The sequence below is a fragment of the Atta cephalotes genome (assembly GCF_000143395.1).
Source record: "Atta cephalotes unplaced genomic scaffold scaffold00052, whole genome shotgun sequence".
NCBI lineage: Eukaryota > Metazoa > Arthropoda > Insecta > Hymenoptera > Formicidae > Atta > Atta cephalotes.
The window spans coordinates 1727804-1753585 of NW_012130116.1; the positions used below are offsets into that span (position 1 = coordinate 1727804).

General features: G+C 29.9%; 1 protein-coding gene across 1 annotated transcript in view; it reads right to left on the reverse strand.

Annotated features, from left to right (window-relative positions):
* LOC105623097 (T-box transcription factor TBX3-like) overlaps window positions 1–11470 on the reverse strand; it is a 14953-nt gene extending 3483 nt beyond the window's left edge. The window contains exons 1-3 of the mRNA XM_012204497.1: window positions 11371–11470; window positions 8958–9099; window positions 2306–2606 (exon numbers count right to left, since the gene is read on the reverse strand). Of these exons, the coding sequence (XP_012059887.1) occupies window positions 2306–2606; window positions 8958–9099; window positions 11371–11470 (543 nt within the window). The remainder of the gene's footprint in view (window positions 1–2305; window positions 2607–8957; window positions 9100–11370) is intronic.
* Window positions 11471–25782: the final 14312 nt, after the last annotated feature.

Here is a 25782-nt window from a genome sequence, read left to right on the forward strand (position 1 = left end):
AGAGAGAGAGAGAGAAAGTCATCACTTTTTAATGTTAGGAAAAATTAATTGTAAGTGTGTTCTTATATTACAGTTATCCCATAAGAGACATAGATTGTATCACTTTTTTGTCTATTATCTAGTTATTATAATGTACTTATTATCTAAAGATATGCATAAAGAAAATAGAAAAAATAGAGAGAAGGAAAAAGTAAAAAGGAACCAGGAAATATTGTAGCGCCTTACAAATAATTATTAATATCCATTTCCATCAATGTGTGTAGATTAACTTTAATCTACATTGGTGAAAACGCATAATTGAGTTAATGCTTAAAAAAAACGAATCGAAATTGAATTAGATAAACGAGCTAACGATTTCTTCGTACATTACAAAAGGGAAAAGAAACGTAATATGAACCAGAACAGCGGAGATGGGAGTGGAGAATGAGGATTTTTAAAAACATTTCAAAGCTGTCAAAACATGGAAAAACTAGATAAATGAGCGACGGCCACTAAATTTTTCTCCTTCTATTTCCTCCAAGGGATTGTCTTATCCTTCGTTTTCAATACATATTTATCTATTATCTTTCTTTCTCTAGGGATTGTCTTATCTTTCGTTTGCAATGTATTTCGTTTGTACGTATTTCTCTATTTTCTTTTGTGCACCGTTTTATGAGATAATTGTGTAGTAATTATTAACTAAATATTATCTGTGTTACAATACCAAATGTTTATTAAAAAAATAAAATAAGTTATTTGTTAATTAAAAAATGTATATATTTTATATATATATATTTTATATATATGTATATATGTATTACATATGCAGATTTCCTTTTAATTAACAAATAATTTATTTTATCCTTTGTTCTTTTATATACTGTTATATATAAAATCCAAACTTATAATTAGATGTTTTCATATTTCAATACTTTTAAACTTAGCATACAGGATGATTCAATAAATACTGTCATCTGAAATGATTTATTTCTTATTGATTTTATCAAAAAAAGTTTTATGAAATACATTTGGGACTCTTCGAATGGATTAAAATCTTTTTATGTCTTAAATTTTCTGACGTACGAATAATCTTTGTTTTTTTTTAAGTAGAACAGAACCTTTTTTTTAGATGTGTAACCTATTTCGTGACAAGTTTATCGATTTTTAGTTTAATATTTTTCGAGGCCAATTATGATTGTTTAAAGTCTTTTATTTTTTTATTAATAAATTTCAAAATAATTTGAAAAATGTTCCATTCGTCATCAGAGTATAGTGCGATAACACTATGATGCTCCTTCTCAAAATGACTTTTGAGTTTGAGAAATATTTTTATCAATATACTTTATCTTTTATAAAGTCCTCATAAGAAAAGAAAATAGTTTGCAAACGTCAAATTCAGAAGACTTAGTGAGAAGTATAGGATGTCTTACTTCTTCCTATTCAACGACCACAAAACACGTTGAGTGTTTCTCAAACTCGGCGGTCATTCTGAGAAGGAGTTCTATTACTCTGCAAACACAATAGAGTAGCCTTAAGTCTTAAAGAATCGATTAATCACAGTTAATTATTCTTCTTACATTCGGCTGTGAGTGATCAATTTCTTAAGACTTACTATTAAGACTTAAGACTTACTATTATATTTGCGAGGTTATGCTGGAATTCATACTTTGGTGGTGGATGAAATGTCTTCCAAAAGATTTGAAGTTCATTGATAAAAAAATAAGACTTCAAACGATTGTAAATGACCTTGAATGATCTCGAAAGATCAACATTTTAATAATAAATTTGTCTCGAAACAGACTATATGTTTAATTAAAGAACGATTAAAAAAAAATATTTAAAAAGACAAAAATTACCTTGATTTATTAGAAAAATTAAAGATAAAAAATCTAAATGCATATTCGACGAATCCCATCAAACAATGTATTTCATATAAAATATTGTTTTTAATAAAATTAATAAATAACTAAAGATAAATTGTTACTTCAAATGGTAACTTTTATTGAATTGTATTGCATACTAATTATAATAAATACAATAATTTATGGGTCAATTCTAAACACAATCGTAAGACTCGTAACGTGTTCTCGCAAAACTTGTAAGTACTTATGACTAATATTCTAATTTTATGCGTATCGTAAGATGTACGATTATTCGTAAATATCTACGATTTCTTGTAAATTTTATGACTAGTAAGAAGCTGTCTGTAAAAATATTGTATAAAGGTACAAGCACTTAAAAATTTTTACAAATCCTACAAGAATATGTTACGAGCTTTACGATTCTACTTAGAATTTAGGCATTAGTCAGCGTATATTATACTTACGTTACTCTTGTCATTGACGTTGTTTGTAAGTTTTAATTTGATAAAATTGATCGAATTTTCCATCCAGTGCTCGCCAGTCGCGGGACTGTCGGGATGCTGATAAAGCCTACGGTTTAAGGGATGCTGCGGATCTGCCGGTCCCGCGATGCTCCAGCCACCCACATTGCCATTCTTATTCCCGTTCTCGTATCCGCAGTACTTGTGCCGTTGATTGGAGGCTGGTGCTATCTCCAAGAATACATGATAAATTTCACGCTTTTGCAAACCGTTTATGTTTATTTGCACGTACGGAAACATACGTCTGTAAAAGATAAAAAAAATGTCCCATAAATAATTTGTTGGATGACAATAATATTGAGTCAATGAGTTTCAAATTTTAAAATTTCTTTAAATCACAAAATTTGAAGTACTTGCAAAAATATAGCAAAAATAATATAATTTCTCATTAGGAGAGAATTCTTCGTAATATTTCTAATTCTTTTCGTAGATAAAAAGGAAATTAAAAAAAGAAGACAATATTTTTCTTTAGCTACAAAATGCGTTCGATATGAAAATCAATTTTGGCTGTTTGTGGAATTATTGCAAATCAACCCCTAAAACATAGCACTACAATCATTAGACACGCACCGTAATTTAATCCCTGTAGTTTTTCTTCCCCTCTCTCAAACGAAAATAAAGAAAAGAACAGTTGAGAATTACTAGCTATTATAAACTATATAACGTCACGAATTAATGAACATTCCTCTGGTTGAAGTTAATAAATATTTTTACTTTTTTAAAAAAGAAATAAGCTTCAATGACCTTATTTTAAAGTAGATGAATTAATTTATGGCTTTTCTAATCAGAATTCAATATAATGTTAATCTTTGTTTATAAAAAAATTCAAAATATATTAGAGAAACCATTTTTAATGCATAAAATTTAATTTTTTCTTAAATCTGCTAATAAAATTTGATTTGTAGCGTCATTTACAGAATTCAAAAATCTGTAAGACACCTTGCCAGGTTCAAAATCATTTTAGCTGTAAACTAGTGTTATCTATCAATGACATAAAGTGTTGGAAATGACGCATAGCCATTTTGTAGATAACTTTTACTTCGAAGACTTTTGACGCTATTGAAGAAAAGGTCTCATTTCGTGCAGGTAGTATTCGCACTCTCTCGAAGAACAAAGACCTTCGAAGGTTTCGTTAGTTATTAACGTGCCGGCGACGAGTGGGCGTCGCCGAGAGGACGACGCGTTAAGTCTGCTCCTGTTACTACGCGGGACTTCCATACTCTCACCCTCGTCAACTAGTTTTTCCGGCTGCGCAAATATTTCTACGGTAGGTCAAATCGAGTCGCAGTCCCGTTTGCTTGCCTAATTGCGGTTTTCCTCTACGGCACATTTAGCGTTTGCCTTCGTATCAAGTCGGCAGCTGACAAAGGATGTGGCCTTTACATGCCCGGTCTCCGCCCGGTTTTTGTCATTGTCAATACATTAGCAGGTATAAAAATGGCAAGCTTCGAGACTTTTCTTTAAAAGATGGTGAATCCAGGACTTTTCAATAATGTAGCAAAAAATTTCTGTATGTCGTTATAAATTATCAAATATAGCAATCATATTATCTTTCCTCATTCTTTTGAAATGTACCGTTATAAGAGATTCGTTTTCTTTGATTATTATTGTGACGTGACAAAATCTCGTCTTTTACGTTAAATAATTTTTTTCTCTCTCTTATTATTATTATTATTATTATTATTATTATTATTATTATTATTATTATTTAAGATTTGATCGCAATAATATAATCACGATTGAATGAAAAGAATGATGAATAAAAGATAAATAAGCCAATTTTTATCTAAAAAACGTAACAAAAATTACATGTATAATTACATGTAATCTTATAGTTTTTAAATTGTTGAATACGATTGTAATTTTATTTATCTAAATGAAAAAATTTCATTTATAGAAATACCGAGCAATCATTATTGACACTCCATTTCCACTTTTTAATTAGATTAATAGATTTATATTTCTTGTGTAAGAGATGAAATTCTGAAATTTTTTTTTTCATAATTTATATTCTGATAAAATATTTAATTTCCTATCACTCTCCTTATTTTCATAATAATTCGCTTGATTCTTTTAGTGAATAAAAAATGTTGATACCTTTGGCCTTACTTTTTTAAAATTTGAAAAAAATAAGTAAAGTTCTGATTGTCCTCCCCAAAGAGTTACAGTTTCTAGAGTTCTTTATCAATTTTAAAAAAAGTCGATAAAGCGGTGAAAACATCATTTTGATCAGGTCATTCATTGTTCGTACGACTCACAATCAGAGTGACTCTAATATCACTGGAACGCGACGGTTCAGCTATCGGGTGCTCGTGCGACAGACGCATCTGGTTTAAAGAGCCTCTTGCGATTACGCAGCAACGAGATAACGTCTGTAATGATGTGATATAACGCCGTGTCTCGGTGGCACGAGCTCTGGCCCGCGTTTCATTCCGCCGATTACAGGGCCACTCGAAAGTCGCGTGGACTACTCGTATCTCCTTGTACGAGAAGCACACGCGTCTGTTCGATATACCTCCGAATTCCGATATGTATCCCTGATGATGAAATACACAATAAATACATAAAAACAGTAAACACATCTACGTACATACATACATATATCTTTAGGGTAAGTCTGACAAAAGTTGGCTCAAAACCGTGATATATTTCCCCATTTCTCTATTTTTCATATTTCATTAAATTTATCACTTTTTTAACATATTTTTTGTTGTAAAGCTTATCTAAATCCATGTTATTTTTTTAAGATTACTTCTTTTTTTTCTTCTTTTCTTAACTCACATAAGAAAGATTTCTGAAAGAGGTATAAAAATGACAAAGGTTTTTCATGTCACTTATAAGAAAACTTATATTTTTTTTCTAAACAATCGACAATTTTTAATGTTTCTTTAATTTATGACAATTTTAAATTTTTTTTTAGAGGAAAGATAAACTGCATTTCTTTAGAAAAGATTTTTTGAAAAAGGATTATAAATTTTTTATAATATTTTAAAAGAAATCTTTTGTTTTTTTTTCAATGAACAATTTTTATAACAATTTTTATAACATTTTCAGTTTATGACAATTAAAAATAATTTTCTAGAAGAAAGAGAGACTGCTTTTGTCAATTGAAAAAGATTTCCGAGAAGGGTTCAAGAAATACATGCGCACAATAGGATAGTTTTTTTAAAAGTCGAAACCAAATAAATTCCCCGGAGGGAACTTCCATTCATCATCAGAAATATATAATTTGTTTTCAACGGATTTTCTTTAATAAGTTTTCGCATTCAAGAAAGATCTATCTGTCAATTGCCACTTTTGTTACACTTTTGTTATTTTTCGATTTTATTTTATTATTCATTGTTAAGATGACCAAAGATAAAATAGACTGTGTCGCACAGAAGCTAAAATAGTACTTAAAAAGAAGAAAGACGTTAATATATATTCAAAGCGCGGAAGCTGTGCAAATGTACAAATATCGTGCTGTAGAATATAAATTGTATGATTGTGAAATTCGCAAGATCTAGTGCGAGAGAGGAAGAGAAAAGAAGCACGTGGTGGGCACGTGGTGAACTACGAATAGCGGCACGCCGGAAGAGACACGTACGAAGAGACAGACACCTTCGTCGCTATTGTCGCGGCTAGACCGCCCTGGTGAAGATAAACATGTGTCTCAACGTTTTTTTGTTCAAAACGCCGATCATCCGCTTGTGATTCGTTAGCTCGTTAAAATCACGATCGATGGTCACCCTGCGTCGACCAGCAGAAACTTTAGGTGGTCCAAAGTCACGTAATGAGATATTCACGTATAACCTTACAAAAGTAAATTGTCTTCCGCAAAAGAAACGCCAGGAAATGCGATTTTTTTAGAAAAAGCGATTCCCCGAAATAACACGCAATGATCATTTTTATTGGGAACAGATGTACAAGAAAATACAAAAAAAATCGCGTAAATTAAAAAAAATATTTAAAAAATAAAATACAAAATAAATGAAAAAATACTCTGTATTAATAAATTGTATATGTACTGAAATATAATAAACTAAATAAACTATATAATATAAATGATTCTTAAAAAATATCAACTTCGCGTAAAATCCGTTAGTATCGATGATCTTTTTATTGTATTACATTATAACTTTTATTATATTGTAATAGAAGAAATTTTTTTACAATATATTTTTCCAAAAATCTATTCCTAAGATATAACTAGAAATGTATAGTTCGAAAAACATTCGATATTATTTATTACATCGTGCCACGTGCCTAAGGAAGACTAATCGAAGGAATTTCGCAAATGTCAGCGCTTTGTTGTGTGAAAGTCGTGTGTGACTAATCGTAAATAGCTTCTAAGTTACGAACGTTCATAAGTGGCTACAAATCTCTCCGTGATCGCTCGATCTTCCTTCCTTCTTTCCGTCCTTCCGGTTTTTACGCCCACGCGATGCCGATATAACATGAAAGCATAGTGCGTGATATCACGCCCGTTCGCATTATCTACTTAAAACCACGCAAAATTCTACGTACGTTTATCACGATTATTTCGACCTCGAGTCCCCAGTCTGAGAAGAAATTGTTCAATAGTTTCCGGCGAGACATTCCGAAAGCTTCTGTCGATAAGAAAACGGGATGCGACAAAGCGACGTCCTTCTGACTAATATTATAATACGTTAAAATGACGACGTTAAAAGACGAAAAATTTCTAACTATTATAACGCCTATTGATTGAGACGATAAAGGCAAATCGTAAAGGCATGTCGTGTTGTGGTGCATCACCTTGTGCGACAAACACCTTCTGCGAGACTAATCGCATTGTCGTCATTTCGGAATGCCCGTCTGTCTAGTTAAGAAAACGATGCTATCGCACACACCATTAAGAAAATTTCAGAAATAAGCGTCAGACCAAATTTTGGAAACGGTGAAAAAAAGAAGATTGATACTGAGACTAAATGTCCACGATATCAATTCCTTAGGTAAAAACGAATCCCGTTAGATGAAAAAGGTTTTGGAATATTGTAACGTTCAGAAAAACATGTTACTAAATCATTCCCGACAAAATTTAATATTGTAATTTGAAAGAGAACAAGGCGTTGTAACATTATTTGTATAAGAACGTAAATCAATCGCAGTCAAGCAGTAAAGCAATAATGTAAATAGTTGCAAATAAAAAATGTTGATTTATTTAAGAATCAAATTTAATTTGAAATATTCTAAAAATTTTATATTTTTTACGACTCTCTTAATAAATCATCTTATTGTTAGTAATCGCAAAATATATATTCATCTTTTTAATCTTAAGTTAAATATTATAATAATTTACTTTATTTATTTTTTTTTAGTAGGTTAATTAATTATTATAAAAAATAAATATATTAATTTATTTTACTAATATAATAAAAACAAAATTAGAATAGAAATCATTATTTTACTTTCATTTTTATGCTTTTTTTTTTAGACATCTCACCTTATCGGCTAAATTTTCGGAAAGAGTATAACTCTTATTACTCTAAGCACGAAATGCAATTTATAAAATTCCTTAGGCTCTAACTTCCAAGAATTTGATGAATGAAAATGAAAAAGCATGTAAGGGTCACCTGGAACCACTTAACTTCCACTGTGCAGAACTTAATGTGTCAGAATACCTGCGTTAAATACTATATTATAATGGAAAATGATCCGACAGGTCGTTAAAAACGATTAATGGTTTCCATATGTCAGGTAAAAAAAAACTTTAGATAGATAGGTATAGTATAGAGACTACAGCATAGGGAGCTCGATGACTATGTAAAAATGTAAATTTTTATGTAAACATTTTCAAAAAGAAAATAAAAAAAATAATTTTCTCTTGAAATAAAAGGTACACAACGAATATCTTTTTCCATTCTCAAGATCTAGTAGTCTATAGAAATTTTATCCGGAAAAAATTTTAGATCGTATTCCCTCATGTCCTTGGCCACTATAACACGGCGATAAGGGATAGTGCTCTTGTATTGTTTTTTTTTTTGCGAAATCCATTGTTTCGTAACGGTATCGTACCGCGATGGCTTCGAGAGTGTCGGCGTGGCGCCTGACTGGGCCTCCGGTTGCAGACAGTGGGGGAGTGGTCGGCATCTCTTCGATGCACCCCTCACGGGCGCCGAAAGAAGAAGAGGTCTCAAGGAAAATATCTCGTCTTGCTTGTCTCCAAGTGAGGACACGGGCGCCACGATCCCATGCCACTCAGACGCGTCATATAAACGCGCGCGGAAACGTGAATAATTATTATTACGAATACTGAATTTTCATACCTCCAATTACGGTTTATTGACGATTTATCTAGATCTATTATATTGAATTTCGAGTTTTTTTTTTGTTTTATCTCCCGTGGACTGAAGGAACAAGAATTTGAGAGATTGTTATAATTTCGCGCCATGATAAAATTTGTCATTGTGTATTTTATCGTTTGATTTAATTTGCGACATTTAAGTTAGAACTATTTTTTAATTGTTATCTTATTTACTTTTAGCGAAGGACTTACAAATAATATAAAAAATATAAGAAATAGTATAAAAAATAGTATATAATTTTGACATCTGCTTTAAAAAAGAAAGAAATAACAATAAAATGAGGCACTCACCGACCAGACTTCGTTATTATCATTTCTGTGTTGTACTCGTGAAATTGTTGCCAAAGATTTCGATTAGCTAATTCCGCAGTGACACCGTGTAATAATGGAGGATTTGGTTGGCATAACCATCCGTTTGAACTCATCCTTTCATCTGCAAATTAATAGCATAATCAATTAGTTAATTGATAAAAAAAAGAATGTACAAAATGCGGCGATATTAATCATCTAAAGATAATTCAGCGTTAAAAGTGCGATTTATTACCAAATCATGAATATTTTTGTAAGATATACAATATGTAATATATACAATAACGACAGCTAAAAACTTTCAAATAAAGAACGTTTTCTAATAATAAGAGACACAAGGATTTTCTTATTTAATAACAAGAGACACAAATGATACACTGTGACACAATGAATCATTACATATATGTTATATGTTTGTTTTGTTAAATTCATTGTAATGTTAAATAAAGGTGAAATGATCACTGTATTATTTGTTGGAAAGTTCCCGCAATCCAAGTTTAATATTTCATGTGTTATATAATATGACAAAGATTTCGAATTTGTTGATTGGCTGCAAGACAGAAAAATCCAAGAATCTCTCTATCCTAGGTTTGAAAAACTTGTCGTATGACAAAAATAGAAAAAAATGTGATATTAGTCTAACACAATAAATCATTTTATCTGTGTGTTTAATGAATAATAATAAGACTTTATATAATTTAATGAATAATTTAACTTTAATGAATAATAATAAGACTTTATATAATGATTTATTGTTATTTGTGTAATGTTCAAATATTTTTGCTGGAAAACACTCAGAAAAAGAAAAGAAAAGGGAATATGACAATAATATACTGCAAATATTAAGACTGAGAGAATTCAATTTAATATAATGATGATCGCTCGCCACTATCTTACGCGATTCGAATTACCAATAGTGCGTAGGCAACATTTCTTTTGAAAAGACGACGCTATCTAACAATGAGGATGAGTAGGAAAAAATTAACGTGGGTGAGGTAACATAAATAGCAGAACAGCAGGGGCTATCCTTTACAACACCATCGTCGACCGCACTTGTAGCATTAAGTATGGACACGATTATCTGGGCACCCGTAAACCGCAGTAAAAAGCCATTCATAGTAGGTAGATAACGATTATTTGCCTGACCGAAGGTCGGTATCCTTTCATCTTTCACGAAATAATCAAGGCGCTCGCAGTGCCCAATGTGTGTCGCATTACATGGGATTTGGTGATCGACATCGATACAGGGTGACCGAGAAGAACACGATATCCTCCTTATAGTGCAAATCGATTGGGAGCGACCTTTCTCTTTTAAAAACACCGCAAATGAATGCTGGTCTCAGATTTTCACAGGCAAAATTCCAAAATTCGCATTGATCTCATGAGATATCAACTATCACTATATGAAAAATTATTTTCTCCGTAAAACAGATTCCCTTCTTGAAAATTCATAACTTAATCATCTTGCTTTTAAATTAAAAATAAATAAATAAATAATAATTGCGATAAACAATAACAATTTAATTTTATGAAGAAAAAATGAAGAAAAAGTGAAAATAAAAGATTGAATTGAGTGGGAAATTATAGTTGTAAATTATATATATCTTAGATATTTTTACGTATTATATCAATATATATTTCTAACAATTTATAACTTTTTAAAAATTTCTAAAAATGTATTATAACTTAATTGTCATGCTAAGAATTTTCGGTAAAACAATTTAATTTTTTCGATAATAAAATAATTCAAACCACAATATAAACAATTAATTTTGAAGAAAAAAAAATGAGAAGAAAGTGAAGATGAAAGACTTAATCGAATGATTATAGTTAATTATATCAGAGAAAAGTTATATGTTACCTTTTACGATTTTATGTCACACTTTTATATTGAGTTGTCCGGAAAGTTTGTGCCGATGTTGAAGGAAAATTGAAACGCAGAAAATTTAAATTTTAGTATACATTTATTAAATTATTTAAGTTAGTTGGCACGAACTTTCCGGACAACCCAATATTTTACAATTACCTTGTATATACATATTACTTTATTTCGGTATTATTATAAAATTAGAATTATATTGAAATATCATATATATATGTATCATCTAAACGTGCTCATTTCATTTATCCGTTTTTTGTCATACAATAAATTTTTCGAGCCTGTTAATTGGTTATAGACAGAAAAATTATTATTTAAGAAGAAACTGTTTTGGAGCCAATTAATGATGCTTGAAAAATTTGTCGTACGACAAATGTAAGCCTAATTGTGTTAAAGATTCAAATTCCTAAATCGTAAACATAAACCGTTAACCTTCATAGTCTCATCATATTATTGTTGATTATAGACAGTTGAATATAAGACAGACTAAAAGTTATTAAGAATAACAGTACATACCAAAGTTCCGCAGAACGATTGATGGGTGCTGCGTTAAGACTGGCGATCCCAGTAGCCGCAGTTGTAGGGGCACTGAATTGCTTATATCTTGAAGAAACATTTCTGGAGGATCGACGTTTTATCCCCTTTTCAATTGTCGATCTCCGAAGATATTGTGGAAATGCTCAGAACAAATTGTTGGATTCACGTGCACCCTTCTATACTTGTGAAACAGACTGAGACAGCTACTTCGACTCTTTGGACTCTTGCCACGAAATCAGTGCAATCCTAGTATACGGACCCAACTCCCAAAGTCCCAACTACATCACCGATTCGCGCGCTCGTTGGTCCAGCACGGCCGCCCTCAGACATTGTCGCACCGCCTACGCGAACTCGATTGGCTGCATCTCTATCTCAAGTGGGGGGAGGCCAGGATGCGCCAAAAGTCGCATATGTGTGTCGCCTTTGCACATTGCTTCTCAGGCGACAAATATAACACTCGAAAGAGAGAGAGAAAAAAGGAGGAAGATATTACAAGGTAAGAAAGTATGTGAGATGCGTCATACAAGTTACATTTTTCTGATTTTTCGACGCCTATCTATGGCTATCTACTTAAAAGCTGCTAACTTTTTCCCAACGTTTTCTTAGAGAAAAATCTATTAAAGTAAATAGATCTTTAAACATCTCTAAATATTTAATCTTTTAAATATTTTATTTTAAATATTTTAATTCCTTTTCTAAATTTCTAAATTTTCGCTCTATTTAATCCTTCGATGTCTCTTTCGCATGATATACATATCCAATTTTTTCTTTAGATGCTGTGATTTTTTTTTTTTTAGTAATAAAGATCAATATAATACGTTTCACCTTGATACTATATTATATTCCTTAGATCTGTTTGATTGAAAAAAGAATTTGTTATATGTTTTTATGCAATAATTTTTATATAGAACTCAGTATGTTGTATATGTCACAAAATGTATAATGTGACGAAGAGTTAATATGTGGATATTATTTATAATAAGTATATGAATATTATTTATGTCCAGAAAAAATCTCGAGTTGTTTTCTTGAAAACAAAAGGGTCGATACTCAAACTTGAACATTTTTAACAATAACATATATATATATATATATATAAATAAAACTACATCTTTATAAATATATATAAATATGTATGTGTATACATTTATACAAATATTTGTTATATATATTTATCTATATACTAACTTATATACGAAAAGATCGATTTTGCTGAAGTATCTAAAAATTTAACTAGATATGTAAATCTGAAAATAATTATGTTGAACTATCAAAATAATTATATAAGACGTTTAAGCATAATAGACAATGCTGCATAAAATTTTACAATTTTCTAATAGCAACCGACGTTCTACATAATTATTTTGATAATCCATAACAAAATTATTTTTAGATTTGTATCTTTTAAAGAAGGATATTAAGTTAGAGCTGTTTTTTTGATCAAAATGAAAAAGAGATGTACAAATTACGTATCATATTAAAGGACTACTTAAGCAGAATGTATCTTGGGGAAACATCGGGAACTTGGCAGAAATCATTATCAAAGACACAATTAAAAATTGCAATTTAATAAAATTTTAGATAAGTAGCTCTTTAATATGACATATAATATTTGTATATCTCGGAACTTTTTCATTTTCAGATTGAGGCCGAGAATCCCTAATTTAACAACCTGATCCTTTTTAGATATTTTGATAAAACTTTCTTCTTTTTGTATAGTTATGTATGAATAATCACATAAATAAATTTTAAACACGCGACATTCTGTTTAATAATATAGGATTAACTAGTGTCACCAGCAGGCGTCAATTCCTCGCGTTCCAGCGGCAAGCCGTCGCAAAAAATTGACAAGTGCATCAAATGACTGTGTCGAGATCGTTATCGTCGTTTCCACCAGACACCGACCCTGCACGGATTTGTATCGCGTGTTCCCGCGGATCTCGTCATACGTTCCCGTTATGAGCATTGTGCACGAGACAGAACACGGAATTGTCACCACAAATTACAGAATCCGGCGGGCAGTCAGACGACCATAAACGATCTGTTCTCGAGTCGAGACAACGAGGAGAAGAGAATAAAATCATACAACGGACATACTTTACAGAATTCTTCTAAATCGCGCACTGCGTCAATAGCGAAAGAGTTTCGTTATTAGAAACTATCAAAATCTTTTATTCCAACAATGAGATATATAATATAAAATAATATATTTCCTAAATATTCAAAATATTTTTAAATCTTTGATTTTAATATTAATAATGATTTCTTAAATTTCTTTTGATTGAAAATTATATACATACATAGCTATATTTTGCTTATATCTAGACACATACAAACATCTATATGCATATAGATTTTTATATGAATGTGTATAATATATATTTATTGTACACATATATATTATATACACACATGAAATATTTATAATTAATATTGCATAAAATACACAAGCACTATATTCTATGTGCGTTCGCACTTATGTGCGAAATATATTTAAATAAATTTTATTAATATATTTAAGAAAATTTTTTTAATATATATTTAAGAAAATATATTTAAGAAAATTTTATTATTTTATATAGTAATTTTAGAACTTTTAAAAGCATTTCAAGCATTTATTATTTTGTTATCAATATTGTACACATTGTTATTATATTTATTTTTTTTTTTTATAATTAATTTAAGTTAAATTTAAGTTAAAATATTCAAAAGATTCTGCGACAGTGTACTTACACTGCTTAATAAGCAATTATCTTAATCTTTTGTCTTGCTTTTTCATCTTGTATGTCTAAATAGAATTGAATATATATGAACCAAATGGACAATTGAGAGCCATTACACAATTCTTATTGTAAATTATTTAATAAATTATTTTTAACATAAAAAACTAAACAAACATCGATGTTTCGGCTGTATTCTTTTCAGCCTAAAGAAAAGACCAATTGATTTCAAGTTTTTAAAGATTCGCAGTTGAATGCAATATAGAACAAAATTTCGACTCTATAAATCTTTCTCTTTCACTAAAAAAGAGTAAAATTTTATTCTAAAGAATTTAGAAAGAATATAAAACATCGTATAAATCGTTGTATTTGAAATGTAAGCCTTTTCAGAATGCAAAAATTACATATTTTGCCCTAAAATTTTATGCTTCGTTACTTTTTTTACTTTCTCTTTATTTAAGTTTTTATTGTTTATTTTATTGCTCAACTTTCACAACCATAAAATTTTTCCTTCCTCTTTTTATCACTATTATTCTTTTTTATTTTTATCTCTGATTTTTTTTCTGCAGTGTCTCAAATATAGTGACCGTTGTAAAAAATAAGAGATTACTACCCTAAAAAGAATTAGTGACCTCTAACACGAACCTTTTTTGGAAGTATAGGTTTTTAATTGAAATGAGACGACTCATCAATTTAATTTTAACTGTAATAAATTTTTTACAAAGAATTGGAAATAATTTTACCACCAATCAATCTCATAAATATAATTCGTCTTATCTCGTCATAGAGACAAATTATATATTTCTATAGTTATATACTGACAATCAGATTTTAAATTCGATTTAAAAATCTTTAAAAAATAATCAAATTTTATAGAGTTTCTTTTGTATATTACCGATGGAAATTCAATGATTAAATTGTAAATCGAGAATAATCCATTATATTTATGATAAACTTCTATAAAATGTCCATTTTGGAAAATTAGATAAAACTCTGCGAAATTTCATCTGTATATTTCATATACGTTTTCCAATTCGCTAAAAAAAACAATAGAATTTTAAAGACTCAGTTTTGTGCACCGCCGATAGAATGAATTTCAGATTAATAACGATTTTATTTGTATCGTTAATAAACACGATTTATTGTTATTCGTTAAGTAAACGATAGAAATGAATTAATGCCAATTCATTATTTTACTATTCTTTTAGATACAATAGATTGAATGCGATAGAAAGAGATAGAGTTTCTATCGTTAGTTTTCAATAGAATACAAATCTTATAAGAACCAATAAAATACGAAGGATTTATATTTGATGTTAAAAGATTAACGATACAATTTATAAAAAACGATACAAATTGATAGATATTAGAGGAAAAGCCCCTATTATGAGATACTGAGTTCATTTTGGATAAATGCTAGAAATCTATGAGCAGAATTTAAAAAAATAATAGGTCATTTTGAAGGGAATTTAGTAAGCTTTAAGATAATGTTATGTAAAAAATTTAATTCAAATTTCATTTTTTTTTTTAATTAAAGAAATGTAAAAAGTGAGCAAATCGCAAAGTCAAAAAAATTGTGCTCCTAATTATGAGATGTCCCGAGAAATTGATAATAAAACGCAAAATATATCAGTATTGCAATTAAAAAACTTTATTTAATGTTTCTAAAATACAAATCAATAGCTAGTGCGCGTACAAAATGAGTATGCGATGCATTGTAATTGACTCGTCTTTAGGTAGTTGGAATCAAGCATCGCAGAAACAGGCACTCGATGTTTATTCTGATTGTCCTTTTTATTTATTATTGTACAATAATATTTATATTTTAGCAATGATTTTCACTGTACATAGACGCTTATAGGTTATTTCATACTAGAAATACCTTAGGGATCTCATTTTACAATTTCCAAACTTTACGATTTTACGATCATCAAATCTTTTGTAATTAACAATTCAACATATCACGTATTTTTCTATTACTCTTAGTACTTACTCTATCACCACATGAAGAATTTATTGCCAAATATTTACATATTAAATAATAAATAAAGTTTAAAAGCTCAATGAAACTTGACATTTAAATTCTAAAATCTTTTTTTGCAACTACAGGCATGATTTAATAATGAATTTTTCACTAAATATTGGGTTGTCCGGAAAGTTCATGCCGACTAACCTATATAATTTAATAAATGTATACTAAAATTTAAATTTTCGGCGTTTCAATTTTCCTTCAACATCGGCACGAACTTTCCACGGATAATCCAATAGTTTTCAATCCAAAAACAATAAATTTATGATGGAACCAATAGCGTTTATAGATAGCGTTTATTAGTTTAGCGGAAACACCACTATCTCATATTAGGCGCCTATCTCATAATAGGGGTCTTTCTTCTATATCATTCTCAATCGTTCTTTATCAATTTTTTTTTACCAGAGATATAATTATTTTAATGATCCGAATGAAAATTATATATATTTTCAGATTTGATCTAAAAATGTTTTTAAGTAGATACTTCAACAAACTTCTTTCTATGTAGATAGATATAAAAGATAAAAGTAGTGACATTCTGTTAGATCGACACTCGTAGATATTCTTCCTTGCATCAACTGTGGAAGCCAGTCGAAGTTTGTAGTATAAACAGGCAAGAACAGGCGCAGTGTACACTTACCCTCACAAGAACCTTGTCCGGAATGTCTCATTTCGTTTGCTACTGTTTATACACTTCCAACGGAAGTTTTGTCAAATCACTCGGTATCTGTGTATGTCGCCAGAAATCCTTGACATGAAAGAATAAAAGAAAAAAAAGAGAAAAAAAAGGATTTCAAATCAATTTCATATGAGTATCTCATCTCAGATAAAATATTTGTCCTCTAGTACTTCGAGTATTATTGTGTAAAAAGTATTATTGTGTAAAAGAATGTGTTAAGAATTGAAAAAAATCAAAGAATTAACGATGATTAAAGACAAATGTTAACCATATTGACATGACACTCTATTATTGGACAAAATGACAAAAAATTAAATATTAAACTTTTATGTTAAGTTATACTCTAAATAAATTCGTTGTTTGTAAAAATTTAATAACGAATTTATTTAAAATTCGTACATATTATTAAAAGCTTAATATTGAAATTTGTTTATCACTTATTTGTCTAATAAAGTGGGTTACGTCTATTAACTGCATACAGCACAGAATTTGAAGCAATATCGTTGCAAAATCTGTGTATGGCATTGCATTTTGCAGCAATGTTGCAATATTGCAGCAATATTGCAGCAATGTTGTTGCAACTTTTGTGAAACTTTGTGTAGGGATGATACATTTACTTTATCAGATATTTTTACCGAAAACATTAAATTGTTGGAGAAATTCTTGTTAACATGTAAGTTAATAAGTTTAAGTTATGATTAAAGTTTAAGTTATGAGTTGCGTAAGATGATCTTTATGAAAAAAATTAATATGATCACATTAGTTAAGATACTTGTAAGGTACTTTGCAAAATATTTTTATGTATTATGCAAATAATAATAATTTTTTTATTTTAATTGAATATTCTTATTTTCATATATTTTTCAAGAATAGAGAGTCGTTCGCAACTCACCGTTTCGCGTAAAGACACGATGCGGTTTCACGCTGCGCGTTCACTTAATGCGAAATATTATCTTGTTTCTTGATACAATTAGATATCTTTAGAATATTGTATTTTTTGTTCTACATTATAATCGAATTACATAATGTTATTAAAAATTTTGTATTAAATGATTTTTATAAACGTTTTTGATGACGCATCAAAATGATAATTATAATGTCAGCTTGTTTGAGTTCCTCATATTGGCGCTTAATTAAATAACTTATTGTTAGATATGAGTAGAAAAATAAGCATGGCATAAAAAATAAGCATCACACGTTATATTCTTTCTGTGCATTTCACGTATTCTCAGACTATTAATATAATTCGCTGTCGATATTTTAGTCAAACAGAAAATTTCTCTGAAAGAATTTCTCTTTTTTAAATAATAATTTTCTCCTTTCCATATCTTATCTCGTCTTCTCATCAGAGAGAGATAAAGTTTAAAATCAAAAGTATTATTATCTCTTCTATAAGCAGTAAAGATCAATCGATAATCTATCAAATGTTATTTTGAATAACATCATAATAAAAAAAGTCATACTGAATAATAATAAAATGATATTGTAGACAAATTCAATTATATATGTTCAGAAGTGATCTTCATGTGCAGCGAGATTATCAAGTTAAACAAATAAAACGTATCGTCAAGTTATTAACATAAGCGTCGGCAAGAATACTTTATTATTTCAGGACAAATAAAGCTAAACACGTATCGTTGCTGTTCACGGGGATGCATAAGAGATAAGCGGGTATACGTATGGAAACCATACCGTTGAGATCATCGTTAATATTTCGTAGGATGTCGGAGGTGCGTTTCTTCGCATTGCTACGAATACAAATAATAAACGAATATAAATAAATAACAGGAAGTGTTGTTCTTTATAGCAATTATTGATTTTATAATTGTTGTGTATATTATTTAGATAAACTTTAATTTTATGTAAGGGTCCTATGTGATTTATATGTCTATGTATGTGCTAGTAAGAAAATTATTCCTATCATGGATAGCGACTCTAGTATGGTTAGTATAGAGTACTCCATATACTGAATGATTCAATGTATGGAATTCCATACATTGAATTTCATATCTGTATAATATTTGATCGAGGAGAAATTTAGAAATTAGAAATTATAATTTAGAAATTACAAACATACGAAAAATGCCACTGCATTACTTGAAGGATGTAATGCAATTTTTATATGACAATCCCGAGATCAGAGATCTTATATCAAAATACGTAAAATTTATTCTTTTAATGATTCCTACATCGACTTGTTCAAATGAAAGATCATTTTCTTATTTAAGACATTTAAAAAATTATCTTCAATCGACAATGAAACAAACACGTAAATCATATTGCGGCATTATACATTTATCGAAAAATGGTCGATAAATTAAAATAAATAATAAAAATGGAGGAGGATCATTAATAATTTTATTAAAAAAAAAATAAAATTAGAGCGGTTACTTTTGCCATGTAGAAAAGATATGTATGAGAAAATATATTTATCCCCCCACCCTCCTCTTCTTTCTCTCAATCTATCCTCGGGAACTCCATACACTGAAAAATTTTACTTTGCCGCTCCTGATCCCTTATTAATTTAATTTTTTAAATTATTTGAGCCTTTTTTCTAATATAATTTTAAAAAGACAAATATTTTGTCTAGGTATTCCATATATATAATTTTGTTTGAAATCAAAACACGAGACGTAAGTATTGTATGCGATGGTTATAATGTTCATGTTTGAAAATGTCAGATTTGTGTGCCAAAAATGTATTTTGTGTAAAAAAATCTGTTGAAAATAAATAAAAGATAATGTGTGTGTGTGTGTGTGTATGTGTGTGTGTGTGTGTGTGTGTGTGTGTGTGTGTGTGTGTGTGTGTGTGTGTGTGTGTGTGTGTGTGTGTGTGTGTGTGTACATATACATATACCAAGGCATAAATAATTTATATGCACATTTAGAAAGAAAATAGAAATGTTAAAAAACAATTTGATTACCCTTTTTATTACTAATATTTATAAAAATGACGGAAAACATTGTTCGAATGTTTGAAATTCAGTTGTTGACAGGATAAATTATTTATAAAGTACACCATGCTTTTGAGATAAATTGGTCGTATGTCATTCGATAACTCTAAACGTGTTTATATTTACATTTTACATACAAAATGTTCTGTATACAAAATAATTTGTATCTTATCAACAATTGAATTTTATTGAATATTTGTAGACAGTGTTTAATCGTTTTTATAAATTAAATATTAATAATAAAAGTATAATTTTCTAAAATATATAATGTTACTTTTTATTTCTATAATTTAAATCAAAATACTTATTTTTAAAATAAGTCAAATTCATTTTTTGAAGTAAATAAAAAAAGAAGCTACGACAATGTCTTAGCGCCGAAACACTATCATGTCTCCAGATTGACGGAAAAGTATGATTTAATTTTAGAGACTTGTATAATATTTAATAAATAAAAAAAGAGAAGGAAATAAGATCTTGAGAAGTTGGTAGAAGGAATGTAAGAGGGAATGTCCAAAAAATCCACGAAAGCGCGAAAAAAAACTTTTTGTATAAAAATGCACGCATGGAATGCACTAAAATGTGATTCTAATATTTCTAATCATTAATATATTTGTTGAAAACATATTTCGTATTTATATTCTGCACACCATCTCTATATTCATCCATGTTTCTTAATACGTATGATCCTAATTCTTTGTATGCGTGTAATATAATTAATTAACGGTATATACGATTCCAGAATTTGGTCAGAAAGATCTTGCAATAACTTCTCTATTTTATTTGCAAAGCTGTCAACCAATATTTTGTCAGCATTAAAATATGTTCCGAACGATTTCTTTAAATTATGTGCGTTTATTTTTTCCATACATCTTTTTCATCATTTTCCTTTCATTTCTGTTTAACTTTTCTTTTTATCACATAAATTATAGATAGTTTTCACTTGAAAAACAAAAGTAACATGTATCTGTTTCTGCATGTGTTTCCTATGTGTAAAATCCATAAATCTCTCAGACAATACGCAATGTCAATATCTCTTTATCGCCTTTCAAATATATATTTTAAGCCCAATTGCATCAATAGGCAATGCCTCATTTTCCCTCTTCAAAGTTAAGAGAAAGAGACAGATAAAAGAAAGTTTCAAAGTAACGTTGTTACAATATAATCAGGCTTTAGATACGTTTTAGAGATAAAAAGATATCTTTATAATATTTTTATGCTTTATATTTTATATATAATTATATATGAAATATTTTTTCTGGGGCTATTAGCACTTAAAATTAGTTTCCTCGAATTGACAAAAAATAAATAATCTAACGGTTTTTCCTATAACATTTAATGTTCTCGTCTCGTTTCTCGATTCTTATGTCTAGTTGCATCGCTTTCACGATATGCTACATACATGAGTTATACATGTCCCGACTTAACTCGATGTTTGCCACTGGTCTGTAACTTTGAACTTCTCTAGGATTCTATAGTTTGTAGCTTAATTTGTTTATAAATTTGTTATAAAACATAATTTGAAAAATATAATTCACTGCAGATACAATTAAGGCAAAATTGACAAAGCAACTCAGATAACAAACATACATTCTTTAACGTTAGATTATTATCCAATATTCTTATCAGGAAAAATATTTAAGGATTTTTTACATATATTCACTAATATTTAGATTTCTCTAATACATACGATATATCTCAAAGCTATAATTTTTCGAGATGTTAATAGAAAGAGCTCTTTTCTAAATATTGATTTATAGAGGCACTAATTCATATACTCAAATCAGATAATGAAATCAAGATCGAATGTCGATGTAAATCACTGGGTAAAGAACCACTAACGTAATAAAATATCATAATAACATTTCTTTAAATAAAATAAAATTGATATCTGATTGAAGATCATAATGTTACTAAAAAGGAGAGAGAGCTTTTTTCAATCTACAATCATAATGCACTGCGCAATTATATACTTTAATATCACGTGCTTGGGAAATCATAATTTTCATCACGATTGTAGCGGACGAAGATCGAACGTGCGCGTGTTACAGCGGAAATCTCCAAGGCGGGAAAGGGTCTCCTTAATACCTTCGCGAGAGAGATCACGCAGGGGACATAAAGCGCCGCTTCCGGACGCAGTAAAGCGAGAGTTTTCGCGCGTGGGCGACGGCAACGCTTTGAAGTGCGACGGCGGAACTGTATAACATGCAGCTGCGAGCCACGTCCCTATACTCTCGCGGATAATTGTTCCTTTCTTCTTTTTTCTTTTATACGGCGATTACAATTGCTACGAGATTCGCCGGTCGGATGATATTTCGACGACGCTGGGGGCTGCATTTCCGGCACGGCGCGCGATACGTCGATCTCTGCGATTTCAAGGAAATTTCTCTTGTATCGTGTAATTGTTATACATATCTATGCGTATCCGCTCTCTAAAGATAAACGGGAACATCGTTGATGTATCGTTCCTTCGTGTTTAAGATAAGAAAATCGACTGCTATACAATGATCGAGTAAAATAATGCAAGCACGTAAAAAGATCACGACATATCACAAAAATCAAATAAATATCGACATTAATTGATTGCGCCACTAATGTCTATTTTTCTACTATTGTATTAATTTTAAACTCGGCCTAATTTATTTTTTTACTTTTCCTTGCTTTTAAGCAAGGGGGGAGGTGGGATGGAAGTCGCTTCGCGTGAAAAGTCATAAAATGTACTTTAAAGTAGAAAATTTCTATTTCGTATTGTAGAAAGGAGACATCATTTTTCAAACTTTTTTCGTTAATAACTTTTTAACGAACAGTGACTGTCATCTAAAATCTGTTGGAGGTCAGGATCATGATCTCAACATATGTCAAGGCCAAGGTCATTGGAGGTGATCCCCCTTTTGTATATATTTACCTTAAATTTATCGGTGCGATAGCAGATCACCAATGTCACATTTCTTCGTTTGTTACAATCTTTTTCTTTATCCTTGATGAAAATAAGGAACTTTATAAACGTTGACCGTTCGATGTCGATTTTTTAAGAGTTTATATGTTTTCAAACTTATAAGAACACTTATAGAATACCATTGAGTTTTAAACACTTTCAGAACGCTTATAAAATACAGTATATATCGTTTTATGAAAGTTCTGTAATGCTAAAGTTTCCAAAGGATACTCAGTAAACGTGAATGCGCCTTCGTGCAGAGAGTTCACTGTCAAATTTTTCAAACATTTAGCAAATACTTTTCTCAATACCGTGAAACAAACATTTTTCTTCTATTCAACAAACGCTGTTCCAATGTGGCGAATTATTGACTCAGTAAACGTTTTGTAAGGTTTTTACGCAAACGGTTTAAAGATGACACTCAAAAAATGTTTTTTTTAATTCCAAAACACAAGCGTTTTTCTTCCGTTTAGTAAACATTTTTTTACATATCCAATTTTCAAATAGTACACAACATGACTACTAGAGGGACACAATGAAATTCAATTTCTCGCATTTAAAAAACCACATCAAATAGGATAAAAAGCGCGGTATAATGAGACTTTTCAATAAAAAAATTTTGCATCATTTATTTTAATAAAATGTCTGCGTTCAGCATGCTGAACACTTAAACTGAACGTTCATGTAAACGTCAAACATTCATGAAACTTCTTATTTTCAGAGAATGTCTTCCAAACGCAGCGTTGCAATTTCCGCTTTATGAACACTCTAGTGACTGTTTTTAAACTTTCAACGAACTTCCACAAACGCTCATGTAAACGTTAAACAAACGTTTATGAAACTTTTCATTTCCGCCAGGGATATTCTTCTGTTATAGTTCAAATCCAGCCAGAGAGATAACATATGTCAGAAAGAAAGACAAGTCTGCCTGTACTAGATAAATAAAATGTTAAGCATACACAGTTAACATAATTATGCGGATATTGTATGGATGCGCGAATGTGTTGTAGATGCGCGAATTCGAAGTGTCTGCGGTGTAGATGCCATGATCGACCAGATAGAAATCAGATTAGAAATAATATTTAAGTTATATGATAAAAAACGATACAGATATATAGAAATTTATCAAATATTTTATATACATAATCTGAAATTTACGAACAAAAACATGATATTCAGATTCTTTCCTATCTGATCCTATCGGATTTTTAGAACAGGGAACAGCAAAGATTAAAGATTGAATATAAATATAAAAAGTATAAGAAATTATCCTAAATATGTTCAAAATATAAAAAGTAACGATAAACGTAACTGTAAAATTCGTTACCACAAAAATTGTTAAAGTTTATACAAAAAAGTTTATACAAAAAAAGATAATATCTTTACCAGTCCGTTATCAAAAAAAGTAACTTGTAACGTAACAGTGTTACAAGTAATATGTTATTTTCATTCCTAGTTAAAACTATAAAAATTATTAATATAAAAAAGAGGACTTACATTATAATTTTGTATCATAATATCAGAAATTATTTCATAATTTCTTTTTATAGTCAAAACAACTTAAACGGAGATTCGTGGATCACTTACGAGATAACCCACACGACACGGAATATGTTAATTGCAATAAACTTTATCCAATACATACGTCATACATTATAGTTATAATATGACAATACATACATTGAACGTTAAAGTAATAATTCTTTACTTCAATTGCAAATTTTTTTACGATTGGTGATATGTGTTAAAGCAATTTGAAAAAATTTTTTTAATCATATGTAGAGCTGGAAACTGCAGAAAATAATTATTCTCGTTCTCGTACTCAATAAAAAAAATTCTTTATTGAAATTATTTATAGAATTGATCAATTCCTCGAATAGATATATACAATCTAGGAGATTGATCATAAAATCTTTAGAGAACTTTTTTATTTTTCGCTGTGAAGAATTTTTTTACATTTTTATGTAAAAGAAGTCATATAAAAAATAAAAATTTATACATTTTGCATTACGTATGAAACTTTACTCTTCATTAATTCACGCTCGGGGAAAAAATTCGTAACGATTCTTTAAGATTGTTTTCTTTCCAGAAAATTCCAAGAAATCACGTGTGGTTTTTGGAAAATTACGGGCTGAAAGAAAAGTACTTTCTATAAATCTATCTCAAGAGGGAATACACAAATGATAGAGACACTCTTTAATAGATTTTTAATTTGCAAGAAACCTAATTGCACAATTGTATACAAAAATTTAGAAAGCCGGCGGCAAAATGCTTCTCTCAAACAATCCCTGTTTAAAAAATGTCATATGCAAATGTAGCCAAGAATCTACTATAATAATTACTTTTTCTAAGAAATTTGTAAACAGAAGTCTAAATACCTATGGTTAACATCGATTAGCATTTGGCGACCTACCCATGACGTATTTGCCACTTAATGAGAAGGAAACGGAGTCGATCCGTCGTGTGTTTACGGAAATCTTGAGCCATGTGAACAGCTGAAACGCACGACTAAGTCGTAAGTGAAGTGTTCCTCTTTGTTCGAAAACGTGAAGTGAAGTGCTACTTCTGGTTCATCATATCACTGCCTCCGATCCGTTTCGCTCCCGTTTTTATATTCATCGAATGAAGCGTTATAGCGCTGAGACGAAGCGCGATCTTCGACTCTAGGGAGAGAACAATTGCCGGTAATTGCATCACGTAAGTAAACGTCGGGTTCATCGATAAAAATTATATAAAAATACAAAATCCTGCGATTGTCTAGTACGTGTTTGTTTTCATATGGCGACATGGATGCAAAGATTGCACGTCACGAAAGTCAGTAAATATGGAGCGATGCGTTTACGGAGTCTGTGCCGAAGACACTTCAATGATCGAGCCAAGAGTATCATGGCGTTCCGGGGTAGCTCGAGCTGATTTAACAATTTTTACGCAAATTATAAATCCTTATTTCGGCTAAATCAAGCATTCCAGCTGGATATATCTAGACATACCCAAGTCTGTCCATATTTCTATCAACAACATCGATACTTTTTTTTATTCTAAAACTATATATATATATATATATATATATATATATAA